The sequence below is a fragment of the Zalophus californianus genome, chromosome 5 (assembly GCF_009762305.2).
Source record: "Zalophus californianus isolate mZalCal1 chromosome 5, mZalCal1.pri.v2, whole genome shotgun sequence".
Classification (NCBI taxonomy): domain Eukaryota; kingdom Metazoa; phylum Chordata; class Mammalia; order Carnivora; family Otariidae; genus Zalophus; species Zalophus californianus.
Genome location: NC_045599.1, coordinates 106,227,911 through 106,252,289, shown reverse-complemented (window position 1 = coordinate 106,252,289; position 24,379 = coordinate 106,227,911). Strand labels below are relative to the sequence as shown.

General features: G+C 40.4%; 1 protein-coding gene across 2 annotated transcripts in view; it reads left to right on the top strand.

The window, feature by feature from the left end:
* Positions 1-375: 375 nt before the first annotated feature.
* The window catches only part of ITK (IL2 inducible T cell kinase), a 63,314-nt gene continuing 39,310 nt past the window's right edge, over positions 376-24,379 (top strand). The window contains exons 1-3 of one of the 2 annotated variants that reach the window (XM_027606175.2): positions 506-643; positions 21,806-21,910; positions 23,999-24,080. In XM_027606175.2, the coding sequence (XP_027461976.1) occupies positions 506-643; positions 21,806-21,910; positions 23,999-24,080 (325 nt within the window). Of the gene's footprint in view, positions 644-21,805; positions 21,911-23,998; positions 24,081-24,379 lie in introns of both variants that reach the window. The other variant, XM_027606176.2, reaches the window with a different exon arrangement.

The following is a 24,379-nucleotide window of genomic DNA, read 5'->3' as shown; positions in this document are numbered from 1 at the left end:
GAACTACAGAATTATAAGATAATAAACTGTGAGCCATTGAATTTATGATAATTTGTTGCAGCAGCAAGAAGAAACTAACACACGAACTATACCCATTGGCTCCAGAGCCTGTGTCCCCCTACCCCCGTGTGCAACATGCCTTAACTGTCAGCCGGGCTAACCCAAGGACTGTAAAGATGAAACTCTAATGCTTCCCATCATTTTGAGTCTAAGAGTCTTCATATATCATTTCCAAACCATACAGCAAAGGGTATGTATAGATTTTACATACATCTCTTAGTTTTGTGAATTTCGAAAGGATGTGGTTATAGCCTTTGACATCAGAGGAGAAGCTCCACATTGTTGACTGAACACTGATCGAAAGATAACACTGAAGGCAAGAGGCCTTTTAACAGCTCTCTGAAAATCAACTGCCTCCCGAGCGTGTGCCTTGTGCCCGAGGCGGTCTCCACTGGCCGTGCCACGGGGTGATGCCCAGGGTGCATCACTTCCCAAGAATTGGATCATGAACAACTTCATCCTCCTGGAGGAACAGCTCATCAAGAAATCACAACAAAAAAGAAGAACTTCTCCCTCAAACTTCAAAGTCCGTTTCTTTGTTTTAACCAAAACCAGCCTGGCGTACTTTGAGAACCGTCATGGGGTATGTGAGCGCTTTGTCTTGTCTTTTTTTAAACAGTATTTTTTTTTTTATTTAGGGTGGGCTGAATTATGAAGATATACGTGGAATAAAGTAAAGCCAAAGGAGGCACAGACATGCTTGTTAAAAAACAATAAGAGTCATCAGAAGAGAATGGGGAAAAGTCCAGAGGTGGGGTGGTTGTATAGGTGGTTTTAGTTCTAAAATCTGCAAAAGAATAAGTTTAATATTCATTAGTGTTTTTTTCCTGCAAGTTTAAGTTTAATTTAAAATTATAATATTTTATGTGGCAAGTGTTATGATTGGATAGAATTTGAACTTCATCTGAAATATACTAGATTTTATGGGACATAGATTAATAAAATATTAGCATTTAATGGGACCTAAGGGATGGATGATCTAGCCCAGTTTCCTTAATTTATAGTGGGGGAAACTGATACTTGGAATGGTTAAGTGATAAGTTCAGTGTCAATGTTTTTATTAATTTAATTCTGTTTGTCCCAATGGTCATTACTCACTTAATATCTTGGAATAATATTCCCCGGGCATTTAATCATCTAAAATTTGCAAGGTCCAATGGTAAAACTCTTTATCCCTTGGAAAACTTGGCAGGAGACAGGGGCTGTCACAGTGTTATACAGTATAGACCAGGGGTTCTTATCCAGAAGAGTACAGCTGTTTAGCTAGGTCAGTCTTTTTTTATACCTAGAGATATTCTTATATTCCACAACATCAGTGATACTGTTAACGATTGTTCCTGTTGCCCTTATTATCACTGATAATAATACTGTTATTAGACCAAACTCTACTCCTCTCCAGGTGACTGAGCTGGGCAAATATCTCTACCTTTTGCATCAGATTCTTTCCAACATGAAAGATCTGGAAATACTACCTACAACATTCCTTTCTTCTTTAAAAATTCCAGCACCTGTTGAGCCCTTCTCAGCAAATTTTCAAAGCATGTGTGTGACTTCTTACTATGTCATTGTATTATTTTTTTCCATCATTAGGGAGGGAAAGCACGGATTTCACTGATATTTTACTGAAGGGGAAGTGACATTAGGTGTTTGGTGGTCACTTAGAGACAAAGGCATCCCCATTCCTTGTTGGGATCTGACTTGGTAGGTTTTGGCATGAGTTTGGAATCTTTTGAGAGCAGGGTTTGAAGTGTTCAATGAAATGGAGCCCTGGAGGAGGCCAGGCTGGGTATGGAGCCTATGGATGTTGCAGGTGAAATCAGACTGCTTCTTCTTTAGAGGTTTAGACATGCTCATCTTCAGCAGACTCGTATTGAAAACAGTCAGTAATCAATCTGAAGGCATATGGAATTATTTATGGCCTGGGGCCCTTTGCTAGATACTCAGTAAGTATTTGTTGACTAAGTTAACAGAGGGTTAGCAGTCAACTTGGAGGACTTATCATACACAGCTGATAAATCACATGGCATCGGTCAATTTTCTCTCTTCCTGTGATACTAGAACTTCTTGTTTCATATTGAAAGAGCAGTCATTTCTTTTAAATATTTTTTCAAAGCCCATTTTACAGCTCTCTCCAATTAATTTTCCTGACATTTGTTTTCCAGGTATCACCAGCTTTAGTTAGTATTGATTATTTTTGAGCAGTGTTGCTGTTTGTGGGCTGTTTGGTTGTGAATTTAGTACAATATTATTTGCAAATAATCACACAACCAAATGGTCTTGATTCCGAATTTTATTGGTTATAATTTGCATATAGGCAATGTTGTAAAATCACTCCCTTATTCATTTATTTTTTTAAGATTTTATTTATTTATTTGAGAGAGAGAGGAAGAGAGAGAAAGCACAAGCAGGGGGAGGGGCAGAGGGAGAAGCAGGCTCCCCACTGAGCAGGGAACCCCATGCAGGGTTCAATCTCAGGACCCTGGGATCACGACCTGAGCCAAAGGCAGACGCGTAACCAACTGAGCCATCCAGGTGCACCTCACTTATTCATTTAAGTATTAAAAAAAAAATTCCGGGACGCTTAATTCTGGGGAACCTTAAGCTATAGTTCCTAACATTTCCATATGGGATATAGTAGATACATAGTGCACAAACATCAATTTTTTTGTTTTCTAATGCCTATGGCTTATATTCATATACAACATTGATAAAAGCATTTCTTCAAATATAAAAATCATTGGTTAGAAATTTATCCAAAGTCACTGAGAAGTAAGGTATGTGAGCTATTACTATTCATACCCTATGTATGTTCCATTGTTTAGAGCCATTGATTTGCACACAAGTGTGCACTACATATCACCTATAGGTAACAATAGCATAATGCTTATGGGAAGAAACGGTTTTTAAAAAATTAAAGCCTTAGTCTTATCATCTGTGAAGTGGGTGTGATAATAGTACTCATTTCATGAGAATATGGTAAAGATTAACAGATAGAATGCATTTAGACTGAACTATTTGAAATTACTACTCAGTAGATCAAAAAAGGCCAGATATTGGGGCACCTGGGTGGCTCAGTTGTTGAGCATCTGCCTTTGGCTCAGGTCATGGTCCCAGGGTCCTGGGATCGAGCCCCGCATCCAGCTCCCTGCTCCGCAGGAAGCCTGCTTCTCCCTCTCCCACTCCCCCTGCTTGTGTTCCCTCCCTCTCTGTGTTTCTCTTTGTCAAATAAATAAATAAAATTTTTTTTAAAAAGGCCAGATATTAGCAATTTCATAGAGTTCAACTTAATTATGAAGTAGTTAGCATAAGCCCTGACACCTAGTAAGCACCTAATAAGCACCTAGTAAAAAGTAGCCATTATTTGTAACATCATCATGTCTCTGAAGGAGCAAGCAGGGTGGCATAACATACTCATTTTCAGATGAAGGAAAACATTAAAGTATTCTTCAAAGTCAGGCTAACATCAGGGGCCTGGGTTCTTTCTATTTGGTGACTAAACGCCAAGTCTGTGGAGAGAGACATGTATGCATGATGCAATGTGGCATGCTGAGCCAACCACTGTCCCTCTCGGGGTCACAGCTTCTTTTTCTCTTTTCTTGTCTGTAAAATTATGTTCCTTGCAGTTTTAAAATTCTGTGGATTTATGACATCATATGAAAAATAATCCTACCTGCTCAGAAAAAAATTCTGTAATCCTGCACATAAAGTATGTTTTTTCTAACTTTAAATATCCATATGTCTAAACGTCCATCCTGATGGAGCCTCTTATTTTAACATGGATTTGGTTCTGGTGTCTGGTAGTGAAATGTGCAAGCATCTTCAGTGGAGCCAGGAAGCACCTTCACCGTGCTGCAGTGGGCCAGAAGGAAGCCTGCAGTTGGCAGGTCCTGGCTCACTGGCAGGCATACTTGCAGACACCACCCTGTGCCTGCCAGTTTCTTTGCCAAGTGGTCTGTGATGCCTGGCATTCTTTAGCAGACGACAATGAGATCAGGGCCCCGTAGTGTGCTGGTGAAGGTTTAAAACTCTGTGCTGGTCGTTGTGGCGGAGAGTATCAGGGAGCCACAGTCCATAGTGTTTGCTGATTTCTCTGGTGTAAATACTCCCATCATGGCCCATTTCAAACTACCGTTGTGATATCTACTGGCTCCCAGAATTCCTCAAAATTTAACCATCAGCCCCCATGGGCCACAGCAAGCCAACTCCAACACAACACTGGGCAGCTTTATAAGCAAATGATGTCCAGAGAGGTGATCACCGGCTGGGCAACATGCCTCATTGCTCATGAGTGAGACCAGACCCTTTCCAGGGATCAAAGAGAAATGGAGGGCCTTGGGTCCTTCCAGTAAGCATGGGATGGAAGGGGCAGCATAGATGGGGACAAGCATCACTGACTGGTGAGGCCAGTATAGCCAGCTAGAGCTGGATTCAAATTCCAGCTCTATCACTTTCTGGATGTGGATCTCAAGCAAGGTATTTAACCTCTCTAAGCCTCTGTTTGCTATTTGTAAAGTGAGGACCCTGATCCTACCTACCTCAGGCGATGTTGAGTATTTCATGAGAAAGGCATGTGAAAAGCTTGGCCCTACTGGTAGCACCTCAATCTTCGGAAGGACCCTCAGGAGAACTGCAAAGCTTTCCCTGTTTTAATGTCTCTGCACCTTCGGGATCAAGCTTGTGCTGCTCACAAGTGTGTGGGAGCCATTCCATGTATGTGGGGCAGGATAAACTGTCAAGGCCACGTGCTAGTCAGTGTTTGGTCAAGGGTCTCCACTCCGCACGGACTCTTCCCGTTAGCCTGCGGTCTGATCTAGCAGCAGAAACATCTCTTGGAACATGCATCCTTCTTAAATTAAAGATGGCAGATGGGGAGATGGTCCCCTTTCTTTGCTTTTCTTCGCTTTTCCTTGCACATCCGTCAAAGACATAGCTTCAGGTGTCAGGCACATCTGGGTCAAAGACCAGCTCCCCACTTATAAGCTATGCAGCTTTGCGTAGGTTGCTTAAGGCCATGTGACTCTATATAAAGCTATTTACATTTTTTGTAATGATTAAACATTCCGTCTTCATCTTGCTTCCTTTTAATGAGAGGGAGGTTATCATTATTCCAATAATAATAGTAACTAATATTTACTTAACACTTACTAGGTATCAGTCACTGTGCTAAATGTGGATTATTTTCATCTAATCCTTACCACCACCCTATAAATTAGGAAGTACTATTACCCTAATTTACAGAGCAGGTAGCAGAGGCAAAGAAAATTTCAATAACTTCTGTGTTGGAAGAATTTAAATAACTGCCATATATCTCTAAGGCCGACACCCCGCCCCCCCCTCCGATAAATGGTGCTTATTACCATTAGCAGTAGCGACCCATGACCCATGGGGAGTTGTGGCCTCCCCCGGGTTATTGCAGAGTGTGCAATGCCTTCTTGCTCTGAAGTCCTCAGTGGAAAGGGCGGTCCTGAAAATCAGCAAGCCAGGGCATGGATCTTCTGCAGTGACACATGCCATGAGCTCTATCATTTCCACACATAGTCCAGGACAAATCTTTGTCTTCATTGCTCAGGGAGCCCCACTATGTGCTCAAAAAGAAATGAGAGTTGTGGCAAGCTTTGTCTCCTAAATTTCCTCTAGAATCTTCTCTCCATTTTCTATGGTCACCTTCCCCATAAAAGCTGCCAGCATCTCTCACCTGGGACTGCTACCACCTCCTAATGGTCTCCTGCACCCTCTCTGCCCCAGCCCCAGCATCAATCACAGGCCGTCCTCCATATCAACTCATGTCCCTTTTTCTCCCGTCTCTCTGGGATCCAACTACATTAGATTTCCTTCAACTTTAAGGCCCCCGTTTTGAATGTCACTTGCTTGGAAAGCCTTCCCTGATTTCTCTGCACTAGGTCATCTACTCCTATTATCTTCTGCCTTAGCCATCCCTACCCTCTCTTCAGAGCACATCCCAGAGTTGCAGTACCCATTTGTTAAAGCGATTATTGTGCTAATATCATTCCCCCACTCTCCTTTAGATTATAATAAGCATTATGAGGTCCAGCACCCAGTTTGGTGAAGATGGCATCACCAGTGTCTGTAACAGTGCCTGGCAAATACTACTCACTCATTCATTATTTGTGGAAGAAAAGGAGGGAAAGAGCAAGGACATGAGGGATAGATACCATTGGAGAGGTTAGAGTTACACAAATGAACCCCTAACAGAATAGAGCTCAATTCCAAAGGACTAGAGAACAAAGCAAGTTAAAAAGAACTTCAAAACGAAGAGTCCTTGGTGTAGGAGTAAGTAAACAAGACTCCCTGGAGGTAGAAGTTCATGGCCTAGCCTTGAAAGAGGAAGAAGAAGCTTCAGGAGGTTGGAATTTTAAGAGTTGAGTCAGAGAGGCACATGTAGGAACCAGCAGGTGGGCCAGCCCTCCACCCCTAACACACACACACACACTCTTTTTAGGAGAACAAAGCACTCTGTTCTCCTTTTTCCTCCTCACTGTCTTACCCTTCCTTCCCCTCTACAGCTAAACTCTTTGCCAATAATATTCTTAAAGCTACCTGAGCATTTTTGCTTGAGATTTTCATCAGTTATAGTCTCTCCATCTCATTCCTGCGTGATTGAGTTGCCTTCTGGCTGGGCTTTCGCTGACACTTGAGGCTCCGTACAATTTATTATCCATCTAGAACGTCTAGAATGATCTTCTAAAATGATAAATCTGGGCTTACGCCCGACTTTAAAGCCTTCCATGGCTGTTTAGTTTAGCGTATTTAACTAAATCCTCAGCTATAGCCTACAAGATTCTTCATCCAGGGGTCCCTACTTGCCTTTCCTATTTCATTTCACACCACAATCCTTTTATCCCGCAGGCTTCTACCACATCTGCCTTCTTTCTGAGCCTTGAACACTCCAAGCTCATGCTTCTTCTAGGGCCCTTGGACGCGGCCAGAATTAGAGTAAGGCAAGTGAGGGGTACACTTGGGGTTGCTCACTCTCCAGGGCATACAAGTGCAGGGTCCTTGCATTTGTTATTCCTGTGGTCAGGAGCACCCCAGGCTTTTTGCAGGGCTGGTTCTGTATTGTTTCTGTCTGTTTAAATATTTTCTCGGGATCCTGTTTTGTTTTTTTTTTCTTTTCTAAGTACATAGATACGTCAATACATCAGCATCTGCACATATTTATTGTTTATTGATGTGATTCCCTGTTTATTTTCTGTCTGTGCATCCACTGGAGGACCTTGCTCATCACTGCATCACCAACAAACACCTAGAACAGTGCGGGGCACACAGTAAGTGTCAAGTGGTCAATAAATACCCAGGGAAAAAACAAAGGTCACAAAAGTCAAATTGAATTCAGAAGAGCATCGGGGAGCTAAAAAATGTGGGCCATGTGTAGCGAGGCCAAGGGAAGTAAGGATCCAAAGCGAAGTACTTTGTAATTCAGGCCACTCAAGACGAAAAATGTGCGGTTTCAATGTCCACCTTAATGGATTTTCTTTGTGAATTGGCTTTGCCTTTATGTTGTGATGTTGATGTTTTAAGGAGAAAGCCAGTGGATAGAGAGTTTTTGTTTTGGAGGCAAATACTCCCACATTAAAATTAAATTTGATTCCTACTGTTCAGGGAGTGGTGTATCCGTCATCCAGTCTTTGCAGTAAAAATAGGCCACAGAGCAATACTGTAAATGTCTGGAATGCTGGTCTGGAAGGAAGGTTTAACTGGAAAGCCCAAGAGCTCAGTGTCTTGAGGTACGAGGTCCACGTAAAATAGGACGTCTTCATTAAACTCAGAAATGGATCCTGCAGAAAACCATTTTAAAGCTTTTCTCAAGTTTTCATGTGCCAAAGAGTAAATCCTCATCTTTCCATTTTCTTAACCAACTAGTAATAAATTCTTCTACTCCATGAGGTATTAGGCTGACTGAAAAAGTAAATCTTCCAGGACCTAATTTTCATTCAGAGGTCAGTCTGGGTTTGACTTCATGACACTATGGGTCTTCACCTAAAGTGATCCGGGGACAGAAATAGAAGCTCTGAAATGGTTTTCCATGCATATGAAATTCCCTTTTTATTTATTTTATTTTATTTTGTTATATTATGTTAATCACCATACATTACATCATTAGTTTTTGATGTAGTGTTCCATGATTCATTGTTTGTGTATAACACCCAGTGCTCCATTCAATACGTGCCCTCTTTAATACCCAGCACCAGGTTAACCCATCCCCCCACACCCCTCCCCTCTAGAACCCTCAGTTTGTTTCTCAGAGTCCATCGTCTCTCGTGGTTTGTCTACCCCTTAGATTCCCCCCCTTCTAAAATTCCCTTTTTAGATCTAGTGTCTGCTCAGGTCCTTGAAATTTCAGTAAATTTGTCAGTATTTTAATTAAATAAGAACCTGATCCAAAGTCTTATGTCGTCATATAATTCCCACTAACATAAAGGTATTTATAAGCAAGCTTCTCATGATATTTTCCTTTTCTGATATTTAAAAAGTCACAGAAATTATACCTGCTTATGATAGAAAATTCAAATATAGGACTTTCCCCCCCTAAACTATATCTATTTGTGCCAAAGTTAGTATTATTATTATTATTTTAAACCTAAAACTGTATCAAGGAAACATTTCTTTTTTAGTATATAAAGATTCATTCATTTGTTCAGCAAACGTTTCTTAGCATCTACTATGGGCCAGGCTCTGGGCTAGGTGCTAGGAGTACAGTGGTAAGGGACAGAGGAAAGGTGTCTGCCCTCCCCAGCTTACATGCTAGGGGAGAAGGCAGACAACAAGGAAGTATATAAATACATGGGGCAGATAGAGATGGTGGTAGGTTCTGTGGAAAGACTAAGCAGTAATTGGGGCTGAGTTGGGAAGAAAGGTGGCCAGAGAAGGAATTTATATCCAGGCTGAGGCCTGAAGGATGAGAAAGATCCAGTGATAGGAAGAAATGGGGAAAAGCATTTCAGGCAGAGGATACTGACTGTGTAAAGAATCTGAATTAGGAAAGAGTTTGGCCTATGTGAGGAACAGAGACTTGAACATACAGAGTTCAAGACAGGGGTTCTTGTTGACATCTTATAGACAAATATCCCTCTTCTGGGGATACTTTGGAATCATCCTACTCTGTGCTTTGGTGGAAAGGTGCTTGGTATACCAACACTGAGGACCTCAGGTCCAGCACTGAGTTCAGGCGGCCATTAACAGCAAAGACTGAGGACAGATTAGAATCAGTTAAATCCACTTTGATTAATCACAAGAGACAGAGCAGCAAACATTCATATCCCCACACTATTTTTCAAAAATTAATAAAATAATTATACCCAAGGGTTCTCTGTGACTCTTTTGTCTAAAGACATCAACTTACAATATCTGTGGGAATGACCTTTGCTCTTGTGTAGACATAAATTTCATGTAATTATAATCATAATGCATGACAATTTTATATTCTACTTTCTTCATTTGTTCTTTTATAGACACATTTCTACATATCTATGTGGTCTCCAAAGTAATCATTTTCTCATGCATATGATTTTTGTCGTGATCAAATTAGTTCGCTTTGGAGATATACTTATCTATTCTATGTACCTGAATAAATTGATGAAAACTTATCCTCTATTCTTTGGCATTCAGGTTGTTTCCAGGTATGGTGAGAACACTGAAAAATAGTACTATACCTAACATAAAACTGTCTCCTTTTTAAAATCAGCTCCTTACCATCTAGTACTGCGTGTGGGACAACTGTGTCATAGGATAAGATATTTTACGTCCTCTATCATTTGCTGCTCTATCATCTTACAGAAATTAAAGCAATGCATGGGGCCACCACAAGTTGCCAGAACCCTTAAAGAAGACTATGCTTCTAAGAAGGAATCCATGAAAATGAAAGAATCCCATTGTTGTGGTGATTTGCAAGAGCACTATTTTTACAGGCTTTGAATGTGATGGTGAGAGAGAGGGAAGATACATATTTTATACAGGGATAAGATGATTTGATTTAAAGTCAGTCTTATATATATGTAGATGAACCCACCACATATAGAGCAGGATTTAAGGAGTGCCAAAAAGCTTCCTCCTCTGCAAAAGATCCCCATTTTTGTTGATGAGAAAGGAGAGGCTTAGAGAGGCTAACTATGTTTTCCTAGGCCACACATCTGGGACAAATAATAAAAATTGGATTAAATGTTCTTCAATGGGTACTTTCAAATCTAAGCTTATTTGTGTTTGAGAAGTCGTGTAATAGAAACCATCGTGGCTGAGAAGAGACAGTTGGGGCAAAGATTTCATTGGTGAGTTTCCAACTCTGTGTAATGGAGGTCCTGGGTGGGGACCCCCAGGCTTACCTGAATGACAGCACAACATTATCACCAACAACATAACCAGCATCACCGCAAGGAGTGGACTGAACACATTCTTACAACTTTCCTCATGTAATCTTCACAGTTCCCTGAAGAAGATAAAAGTAATATTCTGTCTTAGAGAGGGAGCACTGAGACATGGAGAAGTTAAGAAATTCACCCAAGGTCACAGTAGTGGTAGTAAGTGTAAAAGCAGCATCTCGCCTTGGTACAGTGGTAAGGGACAGAGGAAATTATTAGCCTTGGGCTACAATAATTCCCTATACTTTGATCCCGCTAACATGTGTTTTTCTGGTATCACTTTGGTTGCCCAAGTAGAATCTCCTTCCGTGAGAATTCTCTGCAAAACTGAAACAAGCATCTTGGCCATTCTGTTTGTCGCTGAGACTTTGTGAATTCACCAGTCTCCTGTGACTTTGCAGAGAGTGCTTCTGTCGACCTGGCCTCTGTGGGCTGACCAGAATGTGCTCATGAACTTGTAAACCTGAGGCTCTGCTCCTGGGGTGACCTCTGCCAAGGAAAGACACTGTATAAGCCTCAGCACTGTTTAGTTTACCAGACTCAATAATCATAATAACGGCTACCCCTCATTGAGCACTTTCTTAGAATAACATTCTGGGAATGCATACCCAGAGGGGTATACAGGAAAGACCACCAAATAGGGGTACAAGCCAGGACCAGGGGCCCAGAAAGTGAGACTGAGGACTCTAACACCAAATGCATCCCCTCTTCACAGTCGGTGCTATGGCCAATTTCAGGTACAGTGATCCACAAGGTGCACACTAGATGGTACATGGACAAATCTGGTTTTGATGTAGTTTTAATTTAATAGTTATACGTTTATTACAATTCACTTTAGGAAAGTATTTTTAAATGTATGGTGGTGCTTTAAAACTTTCTTTCAGAATAAATTTATTTTTTTAAAGATTTTATTTATTTATTTGAGAGAGAGAGAATGAGAGACAGAGAGCACGAGAGGAAAGAGGGTCAGAGGGAGAAGCAGACTCCCCGCTGAGCAGGGAGCCTGATGTGGGACTCGATCCTGGGACTCCAGGATCATGACCTGAGCCGAAGGCAGTCGCTTAACCAGCTGAGCCACCCAGGCACCCTCTTTCAGAATAAATTTAAAACTTTCTTTTAGAATAAATTAGAATAAATTTGTTGAAGTGAAAAATCAATCCATTTAAATAATAGCATTAAGTATATGGTACCCGTTGGTAGAACCACATAACGGTGGAAATTTCGTGGGTGGGTTGCAAACTGAAGACTGGAAATACTGAATCCATGGAATAAAAACATGAATCACCTTTCATGATTCTTTGCTTTTAAATAACAGTCTGCTCAGAGAGTGAAATGTAATAACCCACTGGACATTTAGAGACACGGAGGTGCATCCATAGAGACCAGGGCACTTGGAAAGGTGAGCATGGAAGAGACAGGCAAAAGAGATCTTCTCAGCCCCCCTGCTCTACCTAGAAAGCTGCTACTCAGGGGCAAGGGAGGTTCCTGCCCCAAATGTCTGACCCCCAAATTCCTCTGAATTCAAGAGAAAGCTGGTATAATTTTTGAAAAGTCCATTATAAATCTCAATGACATTAGGTTACTGCTGTCCACATTGCTTTCTTCTGTGTTGTAAATTGATATTAGTTCACAAAACAGAACTGTCAGTGGAATGAACTCTTGCCCCCCTTGCCTCTATGCCTATTGGATCTCAGGTCTCTGTATGAATAGCCACTTTTATTAGACCATCTTCTGCAAAATACAGACTAATTTTTTTAAAAATGCTTGAATAGATAATACATTCACATAATTGTTTTAAACACAGTCACAAAATGTTTGTCAAGGGCCGACTCCCACCCTTGTCCTAAGCTACAGCATTTCATGGCCTGAAAGCAATCAGTATAATCAATTTCTTATCAGTTCTCCCAATGATACCTTATGCACATTTTTGTAAATACAGATAAATATTCTTCTTTTCCTCCTTTTTATATAACGATGGCATACTCTACACACACTTCTTAGCCTTTCTTTTGGTTTGTTAGCAATCTTCTTAAAGATCAAACAAACCATACCTATATACAAAGAGCTTCTTCATTTTTTTTTTTGTGGTGGCATAATATTTCATTGAATGGATAAGAAGTTATCTTAATGTTGGACATGTAGTCTGTTTTCCAATTTTTTTTTCATTACAAATGATGAGGAATGAATAACCTCATCTGTATGTTACTTTCTATGTCAATATGTCCATAATGGGTGATTTCACCCATCAATGGCAATGTCTGGAAAATGTTTTAGTTGTCATAACTGGGGAGGGGAGTGCTGACATTTTTGGGCAGATCCCAGGGTGCTGCTAAGCATCCTACAAGGCACAGGACAAACTCACAACAAAGAATTATCCAGCCTAAAATGTTAATAGTGCCACGGTTGAGAAGCCTTGGTCTATAGAAGACCTTTCTAGAAGTGGAATTGCTGTGTCAAAGGATATTTGCATCTGTTATTTTATTGAACATGACCAAATTATTCTCCAAGAAGTTGTGCCAATGAACATTCCCCAGGGCCACATGTGAGATGCTTGCTTTGTCAAAACTTCACCAACACCATTACCATATGTTTTGATCTTTGCAAGTCTGACAGGTTTAAAAAATGGTATCTCGGTATATAACTTATTTGCATTTCTGTTTTTGTAGTAAGTTTGAGCATTTTTTCATATATTTAAGAACACTTTCTATTCCTTTTGCCTGTTTTTCTATAATCTTGTTAGTATTTTCCTTAGTAATTTGTAGGAGCTCTTTATTAGTTTATTCCTTTGTGCAGACTAGTTTTGACCTACATTTTCATTGTTGAGAGATTTGTATCCACCGGCCAATCATTCTGGAAATCTTATTCAAACCATCTCTATTAAAAGTTTTGTCATAGGGTTCATACTCATCACTTTCTGCTGCACACTTATCCTTACCTGTTGTTCCTTCAATCAACCAATTAACAAATATTGATTGAGCATCTCCTTTGTGCTAGGGTTATTTTCTGAAACGCAGTGAAGTTATTAATTTATATGATTTGACTACTGACTCTCCAATGTTTGAAAGGTATATGGAAAAACATACTCTTTCAAACTCATTAAAAACCCACAGAGCCTATTCTGGAAAGAAGGAAGGTTTTGAAAGAGCATTCACAGAGCAGAGACAAAATGTGCAGGGCACCTGGAGGATCTACTTCACCCTGGCATATAGCACTTGCTTCTTGCTCTTACTTTCTACAAAACTCCTTTTCTCTCTGCTTCCCTTTGAAAGCAAAGCTAAACAAACATGCTTTTTTAAGGCTAGGATCACTAATATCTTTAACTAACAGGCCTGGAAATTATTCTTGAATTATTGCTTCACTTCTAAGATAAATATACCCACATAAATGTACAGAGTTGCCTTTTTAGAATCTACAGAGAAAATGGCTATCACTCAAGAAGAAGATGAGAGGACCTGTCATGAACTTGAACTGCCATGGATATAGAAAAGCAGGTGACAGGTGCTGCCTAGCTGCCACTTACTGCTAATGGGGTCAGGAGGTCACAAAGGCAAAGAGCTACATCATTTTGCACAGCCAGTGTTCGACGTGTACCTCTCAGCCCTCTCCCATAGTCATCTGCCAAGGTTATTGTACAGTGTTTTGTTTTTAAATTTATAACTGCTTTAAAATATTATTTTCATTTTTCTGTTTAGTAAATTTACATGCTCACTGCAAAAGCTTCAAATATTACAGAAATATATAATTTACATGGGAAAGTCTGCCGTAGTGCCACCCACAAGTGAGAGCCGGTATTAGCAGTGTTCCTTTTGTATTATTTCCTTGAGTTTTGCATATACTATTATAAATATAATGTAAATATAAATATAATATAAATATAAATAATATGTTTTATTATTTCTTTTCCCAAAAATGAGATGATGCTCCATCTATGGCTCTAAACCTGCTTTTTTCAGTTAATGTATATATTTTCGTTCCTCTGTATAAATTGCTTTCTCTTTGTTAATGGCTACAGAGTAGTCACAGGATAGATGAACCATAAGTAATTTAACCATTTGTCTATTGGTGAATATTTAAGTTTCTCTAGGGTTTAGTGAAATAAATAATGCTGTTGTGAAATCCTTTTCCCTACATCTTTATGTATTTTGAACAAATGTTTCTATAGGATAAATCCTATAAGGGAAATTTTTCTTTCTCTCTCTCTTTCTTTCTCTCTTTCTTACTATTAAGAGTATTACTGGTTTTTTTTGTTTTGTTTTGTTTTGTTTTTAAAGATTTTATTTATTTATTTGACAGAGAGAGACACAGAGAGAGAGGGAACACAAGCAGGGGGAGTGGAAGAGGGAGAAGCAGGCTTCCCGCTGAGCAGGGAGCCCGATGCGGGGCTCCATCCCAGGACCCTGGGACCATGACCCGAGCTGAAGGCAGACGCTTAACGACTGAGCCACCCAGGCGCTCCAAGAGTATTACTGTTTTTAAATACAATAAAAAATATATATTCAGGGTAAAATAGTGAAACAGTATAGAAGGATATGAGGTAAAAAGCAAAGCTCTCTTTCTACTTCCTACTCCCAAACACCAGAACCATTGCTGCAATGTCTGCTCTTAATAGCATCTTGTGAGAAATACATTCATAATTTTAAGAAAGGATCCCAAATTTCCCACTGGAAACTATATGAGAGTATAGTCCATTATCTTTTTTTTTTTCTTTTCTTGCTTTTTCTTCTTTTTTTGAGTAAAATCCCCACTTTTTCCTCTTGAGTAGTCAGGGTGCTACTACTGACAAGATGGCAGACTTTAAGGGAAGTTAGAGTGTTTTCCCCACAGTACAACCAGCCTCATCGAAAACCACATTGCAAAAAGCTGAGGTGAGGAAAGCCATTTGACTCTGGTTTAGCTATGACTAAAAGGGCTTGTAGAAAAGAGGAAAGAAAAGAAGACAGGTGTGGGATGGATCATAGTTCCCTGACTTTAAGTCAGCCCAGGCTGCAAAGTTTTGTGGATATGGGTTAGGGGAAGAGAGGAGCCAGCAACAGCTAATCCCAAATTGCCCTGGTGTTTTAGAAGATGCTACTTTTTCCATTGAGACAGTAATGATCACATCTTTATTGGGTATCAGGCAATGTGCTGGGTGCCTTTCCGTAGCTCAAGTCACAGTGACCCTGCACGGCGGCTGTCAGCAAACCCATGACTCCTCAAGAACTAAAAGAATGAGGAAGAACAAAGACAGCTAAGCCCAAAGAACTGAGACGACTTGCCCTGTGCTACTTGTCACCCCAGAGATTCAAACCATGACTTTTGCAAGCCCTGAATCTCTGCTTTTCTCCCCTGCAGCACGAGGTCCCCTTTGTCATCAAAGACTTCTGTTGAGTTGGGAGACTGGGAGTGAATTCATGGGCTACCTTGAGCATGTTTTGCAGAGAAGATGCAACTAGAATCCAGGAAGACCCCTAAAACCCATTTTAGAACTGGCATTCTGCTGTGTGTGTTGGAAAGGGGACAACCCTCCAAATCAGTCACTTAAGTTTCATTTCACTAGACATAGGTTTTAATTTCAATTGCACCTGGGTGGCTCAGTCGTTAAGCGTCTGCCTTCGGCTCAGGTCATGATCCCAGGGCCCTGGGATTGAGCCCCACATCGGGCTCCCTGCTCAGTGGGGAGCCTGCTTCTCCCTCTCCCACTCCCCTGCTTATGTTCCCTCTCTCGCTGTGTCTCTCCCTGTAAAATAAATTAATAAAACCTTTAAAAAAAATGTGTCATCGTGTGATTTCAGATTTGTTCAATGTACTACAGGCCAGAAGAGGCACTGAGCAAAATATTTGAAATTCCTTTGTTAGAATCATCACCAGAAAGATTTTCCAATCATAAAGAAACTCTGATTAAGGCAGTATGTGGCTACTTTTATAGTGTGATCTGGAAAAGTCTAAAATGCATCACTCCCTTTTGAAAAATACAGCTAATGCCTGAAATTCCATTATTGAAGGTCTTTCTTGGCTTCAGTCTCTAATATCGGTCCTAATCCAAACTCCTCTGAAACAAGCCAAGCTTTATTCTTTCAGTAAGTTAAACCCTTAGTGAATGGCTATTTGGGGAAGGTTTTGACGAGTGGGGGAAAAGCAGAAAGCAAAAGCCCTCTGAGAGCAAATGTAACATAGTCGGGAAGACCAGGAAATAGGCCCCTTTCGTGGTTTTGGCTTGATTTTACAAATAATTACAAATTAAACAAATGACTCCAGAATGTCAAAATCACCGGTATTGCCAGTTAAAAATTAACATTGCCCCTCCCAAATGGTGGTTCCTGGTTGCATATTTGCCCAAAAGAAAATCACCCCCCAAAATGTGGACACATAAAGACAAGTGAACAAGGTCTTATTTTATGTACAGTATTTGGAGAAGGAAAGGAAATAACACTTGAGTGATTGGCTTAGCATTTGAATGAGTTTATTTTGTGAGTAGGTTTATGTGGGGTTTTTTTTAAGTCCTCTAAATTAACCCAATGATTCAGGGACTATGATCATTCTCACTTAAACAAGGCAACTGAGAAGTTGAGACACTTGCCTCAGGTTGCACAGCTGGTCAGGCGGATGCAGGTCTACCGGACCTGAAAGTTCCAATCCTCTCCCACTCTGCCTCTCCAAAGCAAAAAGGTGAAATTCGGCTGTTTTTCAGGAGGGTGGCGATATCTTCTTTCTTAGGTATCAAATACCTAGCTTCTCAGTGACACATTTGTTGGACTAGCCAAGCAGCAAAAGAGCCAATGTTAATAGGAGTAAAGTGGACTTATCATTCTGAGGAAACAGAGAATGTGCTCCCCCTTTCAAATCCAGCATAAGCATTGCACGACCAAAGAGGGCACAGACAAATGTCTGCCAGACCACAGCTCAGAGTATAGAGCATGCAACTGATTGTTCAGCTGGAGTCTGGGGAATGAAAATCTCCTATGGAAAGTCGGGGCAAGTGCAAGAGCCATGAAACATAGTTGTTAAGCGCTCAGGCTCTGGAGTCATAGACTTGAGCTTGTAGCCTTCCAGTCCACTTATTAAGAGACTTGGCCTTTCTGAATGTCAAGGTCCTCACTTGCAATATGGGGCAATGGTACTTTGCAAGATCATAGGTCAAATGGGCGCTGGCCTGTTGAGTGCCTGAAGTATAAGATGTGCTCAAAAATGTGAATTGTCCTTCATTTTGGTTTTGTTCCCTGCCTCTCTCTTTGAAACTCACAGTCCAAAATTCTATTTTATATAATATATCAGCATAAAAAGAAAGGGGATATAAAAGCTGCGTGTACAAGCTTGCCTTTGTGCAAATATGTAGACACTAGCATCTTGTTGGGTTGTGTTTGACACATATCAGGTGTCCAGGCGGAAGCTTTGGAATATGAAGACAGTGTAGCTTTGAACATGGCCAAGAAAAGAGACAAAGGCCAAGTGAGGATGGAATGACAAGCAAGAATGAGAGCAGGTTTTACTTGGTATCTCTCTTTTCCTGATGGCTCTTGTGTGGTTTCCTTGAAAAGTTTACCCTGGCATTTTTCAGAAATAGCACAGTTGTTTGGGATGATTACAGGCAATCACCATTTCTCAGAGATGGAACTGTGTTTAGCTCACTGACCGGCTACTCCCCAGTCCCCAGCTGGGGGGATGCACAGCTGGACTCTTGTTTACCACGTATCAGATCTTGTGAACTTCGAAGACAACCCACCTCAGGGAACTCATTTAAGAAAAAGAGTGAGTTTTGATGGTGGAACATGAAATCCTTTCCAACAGAAGAACAAACCCAATAGCCAGCTCACTTGACAGGCTGTTAACACAGTGTCTCTTAAAACCCATGTTTGAAGTCAATGAATATTAAGAGATTAAGAGAGATAATCTGAGGTTAGAGGAGAAGCCCTCCTTGGATATCTTGAAGCCACACCATCCAATAATGGAGCCATAGCGATGTGTGGCCGCTGAGCACTTGAAATGTGGTGGGTCCAAATTGAGATATCTTCTACAATACACGATTTCAAGGACTTAGTACAAAAAATAATGTATCTCATTAATTTTTTATGTTGATTACATGTTGAAATAATACTTTAGATATAATAGGGTAAACAAATATATTCTTAAAATTAATTTTATTGTTTCTTTTTCATTCCTTGTAGTGTGGCTACTAGAAATCTTTAAGTTACATATATGGTTCCCATTCTGCTGTTCTTGGACAGCATGGCTTTAGAACATCACACAGAATCTTTATCCCTACTCACAACTCTGGTTAATACTTACCTCCATTTTGTACCCTGATTATGATGATCCTAGGCTATTAACAACAAATACATATCCAGAATTTCGCTACCTTAGGGCTTTGCTCTTGCTGTGAACTCAGTGTAGGGTGCTTACCCACCCCCACACCCCCAGACATCATCTCTGGTGCCTTTTCAACTCCTTGATCTTTGCTCATAGGCCCTCTCCCCAGACAGGCCTGCCCTATCCACAAGTTGGTCACATCAACCTGTTCTGTTCTCTTTATGGCACTTGTTTATATTGTCTGCCCTCTCAACAAGACTGTGAGCTCCACGAGAAGATCTACCATGTTCATCTCTCTATTTCTTGCTCTCAGAACAGCACTTAGCTTATAGCTGGCCCCCAGTAAATAGTTCCTGAAGAGTTAAATGCATTAGCCTTAAATCTGACTGAGATTGTTTAAATTGTGTTTCAGCATAGTGCCCTTCATTCGTATCATTCTGACTGAGCACCTGTTGTAGCCTGTCACTATGCCTTAAAAATATGGTGATAGATGTCCTGGTCTCACTCTCAGGGAGAGCAGGACTTAGTGGCTTCCAAGGATAAACATGTCTTGCAAACAGAGTTGTCCTATTACTGCCATGAGCCTTTTGTTGCATTTTACTATGTATACTACTAAGGAAATAATGCAACAGAGGTCAAAAAACAAGATAACCTCAAAGTGCAGACTCCCTGTTTACCCACAGTGGCAGAAGGTTGCTGAAAGGCGGCTCCCTTGTGCTCTTCTATTTTTAAAAAACAGATTAACCATCCTAAAGAACTATGATTATGGGCAGAACCAAGCCATGTATTTCTAGCTGTGGAAGGCTCCAAATGAGAAGATATTTTGAGCTCAAAGGATACATGTTTTCAGAGGTTTTTAAGGGAAAACTGGCCTTTTAATACATCCTTAGATTACAAAAGCAAGCTGTAGACCACTGTGTGGAGCAGATGATTGTTTTTGTTTGTATATATCCTATAAATGTATGTGGGAAGGACAAATGCATTCCAAATGGTTAACCTTGGCTACCTCAAGGTTGTGGAGAAGGGTGGAATGACACTATAAATATTTTCTTAACATACTTCCATGTTATTTGTTACAATGAACATGGATAATTTCTGTACTTTCAAAAATGAATAAAGTAGTTTTTAGAAAGAAAACTTAAAAAGAAACACCGCAAATCATCCCTGTATTTGATAGGGATACTTTTCACATCTTGACCTTTTTCATCTCAGTTCTGGCCCCAGCAAAGACCAGCAACCAGGCTGGGTTTCAAAAAAAATAGGAAGTACAAACTGAGCTCACTTCTGGAGAATTTTATGATGTCATGGCTCTCTTACCATAGTTAGGACTTCGTTAACCTCTTTAACTGGGAGAGTACTCTTTATTGAGAGCACCTGTTATAAGCCAAGTAATTTGTTTACATATGCCCATTCTTTAATCTTTCAAAGGTAGGCATTAAATATATCCTCACTTAGTGGATATAAAAATTAAAGTTCAGGGAGGTGAGATGAGTTTCCCAAAGTCACAGAGCTAGTTAGAGGTTGAGCCAACTTTGCAGAGAACTACAAAAAAAACCTAGAAAACAAGTAACAAGATGGCAATAAGTACACACCTATCAGTAATTACTTAAATGTAAATGGTCTAAATGCGCCAATCAAAAGATATAGGGGGACAAAATAAAAAAAAGCAAGACTCATCTATATGTTGCCTGCAAAAGACTAACTGCAGACCCAAAGATGTATACAGACTGAAAGTGAAGGGAGGAGAGAAGGTATTCTATGCAAATGGACACACACACACACACACACACACACACACACACACACACACACACACACACACACACACACACACACACACACACACACACACACACACACACACACACACACACACACACACACACCTAAATCCAGAGTAGCAATACTTGTATCAGTCAAAATGAGACTTTAAAACAAAAATGGTAACAAAAGACAAAGAAGGACACTACATAATGATAAAGGGACCAATACAATGAGAGGATATAACAATTGTAAATATCTATGCAACCAACACTGGAGCACCTAAATACATAAAGCAGATAGTAATAGACATAAAGGGAGAGATTGATAGTAATACAATAATAGTAGGTGACTTGAATACCCCACTTGTTTCAGTGGATAGATCATCCAGACAGAAAATCAATAAGGAAACAGAAACCAACTTTGAACCTAGTCCTTTTCAACCTTTTGTCCAATTCACTACCATTTGCTACCTCTTTCTAAAAGATAAGGTGTAATGCAGTGTTTTGCAGCTGGTTCCATAGCTGAATTAAACTCTATTATCAATGAAAGTGTAATTGTAGGCACTTGTGAAAGGCTTCTGCTCCACAAAAGCTTTTCCCTAACTAGCCCTGGAGCCTGATAGTTAACAGTAGAATCTATCCCATTGGGTGACATCCCCTGGGATCCACTCTCCAAGTACAAGGACCCTTAAAATTGAGTAACATGTAACATCATTATAAATCATAACCGTCATGTGACTGTAATGTAAATTAATTACCAAGGAAACAAACCTAGCAAATGTCCAAGGAAATGAGACATGAAGCCAGTAAGATGATGGGGGTGTAAAGAGGAGATAGTTATAGAGCAGAGTCAGGAATGTCCTACAGGTATGTCACTGTGGGACTGTTGATAAATATAAGGGACCTAGAGAAACCAAATGTAGAAAAGAAAGGTGCCATTAAAGGTATATATCACCATCCAGGCCAGGCAATGGATTGGCACAAAACAGAGAGAATGGGCACATGTAGTCGGTTTCCATACTGCATTCCCCACCCTAGCTACAATGCTGCTATTTGTCAGAAGGTCACTGAGATATAAGACACCAAGGCTCAATGAGTAAAAATCAGTCACCCCATCAGGAGACAATTCACAGGGCATGTTGTCCCAGGAATCTGCTCAGAACATCTCTCTGAGGCACAGAGGGCCAAGAAGTAGCTTCTGGATATATGGGGGGTTAGTTTACAAAGCTAATGGATCTTATCTAGTAGTGGATTTCTATAAACAACCTGGACAAAAATACTGTCTGCTCTCTTCTTTAAGTAGAATATGCTTTTTTTTCCCCACAGAAAAAACGTACATTGAAGGGCTCCATTGAACTGTCCCGAATCAAATGTGTTGAGATTGTGAAAAGTGACATTAGTATCCCATGCCACTATAAATATCCATTTCAGGTAAGTCCACTACACCTGAGGGAACTAGTTCCCCATTTCTTGGACAATGGTTGAAATCCTCAGTCATTTTATTAGAAGGTGGGACAGGGAGACTCTGATCTATAGTTAGATCTACTAAGCCCGCAACAAAGCTGCTGTGTTCTTTCATTCTTTCATTCATTCATTCATTCATTCATTCATTCATTCATTCTATTCAACAAAGCATAGGGGTGCCTGGGCAGCTCAGTCATTGGGTGTCTGCCTTCGGCTCAGGTCATGGTCCCAGGGTTCTGGGATCAAGCCCCGCATTGGGCTCCCTGCTCAGCAGGAGGCCTGCTTCTCCCTCTCCCACTCCCCCAGCTTATGTTCCCTCTCTCGCTGTGTCTCTCTCTGTCAAATAAATAAATAAATCTTTAAAAAAAAAGCATAAAATCTTGAAAAAGTTTTCATTCCTCATTTCCCTTACTCTCATGTCTTTCCTACCTCAACAAAAATCCCAATTCTCTGCTCCTAGAGGAAGGGAAAAAAAACTATCAATGGCCCCAAAGCTAATATTCTTTAAGTACAATTTACTCATGTTTTGAGGCAACAGATTGTAGTACTTGATTACAAATTGTTTGAAAGTTCTGGGACAAAAAGTCTCAAATTTTATAATCTCAGAACTAGCTAGAGTTGTGTTATCCAACACAGTAGCCACTAGCCACATGTGGATGTTTAATATTTAAATTAAACAATATTAAAAATTTCTCAGTCACACTAAGCCACACTGAATGAATGAACATTTCACATGTTCAATAGCTATGTGTTGAACAGAACAGATTATAAAACATTTCCACCATTGCAGAAAGTCCTACTGGACAGAGCTGGTGGAGGTTATCATTTGTCTTTAGGTCATGACATTGTCCAAATCTTGTCCTCACTCTTGGCATCTATGACTCTGAAGCAGCGGATATCTCCTTGTACATTCTAGGGTACAGTTCCTGTTTGGCAATTTGAGAGGTAAATATTCCGTTTTTAATGTGACACAGAAAAGGACTCTTTTCTTACTAGAAAGTTGACCTCCATGAGTTGAAATTTTTAGTAATGCAAGTAAAATGAATAACATGTATTTTCCTGTCATTAAAATTCTAATTAAAAATGAGTACATTAGGGGACACTGGGTGGCTCAGTTGGTTAAATGTCTGCCTTTGGCTCAGGTCATGATCTCGGGGTCCTAGGATAGAGCCCCACGTTGGGCTCCTTGCTCGGTGGGGAGTCTGCTTGTCCCTCTCCCTCGGCCCACCCCCGCCCCCACTCATGCTCACTTTCTTGTGTGCTCTCTCTCTCAAATAAATAAATAAAATCTTAAAAAAAAAAATGAGTACATTAAAGGGGAACCTGGGTGGCTCAGTTGGTTAAGCATTTGACTCTTGATCTCGGCTCAGGTCTCGATCTCAGGGTTGTAAGTTCAAGCCCTGCACTGGGCTCCACACTGGGCATGGAGCCTACTTAAAAACAAACAAACAAAAAAACAAAAAACAAAAAACAAACAAAAAAACAGAGTACATGAAAAAAAACTGGTGAAATTCAAAGAAGATCTGTACTTTAGTTAGTAGTGTTGGACCAATGCCAATTTCCTGGTTTTGAAACTGTACTATGGTTATGTGATAAGATGTTATCATTAAGGAGAGGTGGGTGAAAAGAACACAGGAACTCTGTACTATTTATGGAACCACTGGGGTGTCTTATATTATTTCAAAATAAGTTTTTAAAATCTCGATTATACATTTTTCATCTAATTTTTTTACTCTTTCATATGCTTTTTTTAATCACTTAAAAGTTAATAAGAGAAATAAATATGCTATCACATGGAGAGGTTTTTGTCCCACTGTTTTAATTTAGCAATGACTTACTAGTAACATGGATTCTCAGACAAATAGTCTGAGCTGTGGAGATACACCCTGTGTCTGCACAGCATTCAAATATCTGGATAAAAAGGACACTGATCTCCTAATCACCCAGATGTTTGCCTTTAATTAATAAACACCTGAGGCCCCACTCTTGGCTCCCTACGCTAGATGGGCCTGCTCTGGGTGCACGGCTCACCCTGGACTCTGTGTATATCTCCAGGTTGTGCATGACAACTACCTCCTGTATGTGTTTGCTCCAGACCGTGAGAGCCGGCAGCGCTGGGTTCTGGCCCTTAAAGAAGGTAATTACTCTCCTTGCCAATGGCTCCCTGAAATTCCTTGATCCTCTAGCAGGCTTGGGGTCCACAGTAAGATAAAGGGCAGCGGGTGGACAAATACTTCTTGCTTTTGGTGGTCGTGTTGGATTCCAGCTTTTCACCCTGGGCCCAAGGGGCAACAATCAGTACAGTGTAAGGTCAGCCAAATCCAGCCTACCACCTGTTTTCATAAGGCTCTGAGCTAAGGATTGTCTTTGTATTTTTAAATGGTCCCATTTTAAAGGATTGGAGAAGTACCTCCATAACATATTGATTTTGCCTGC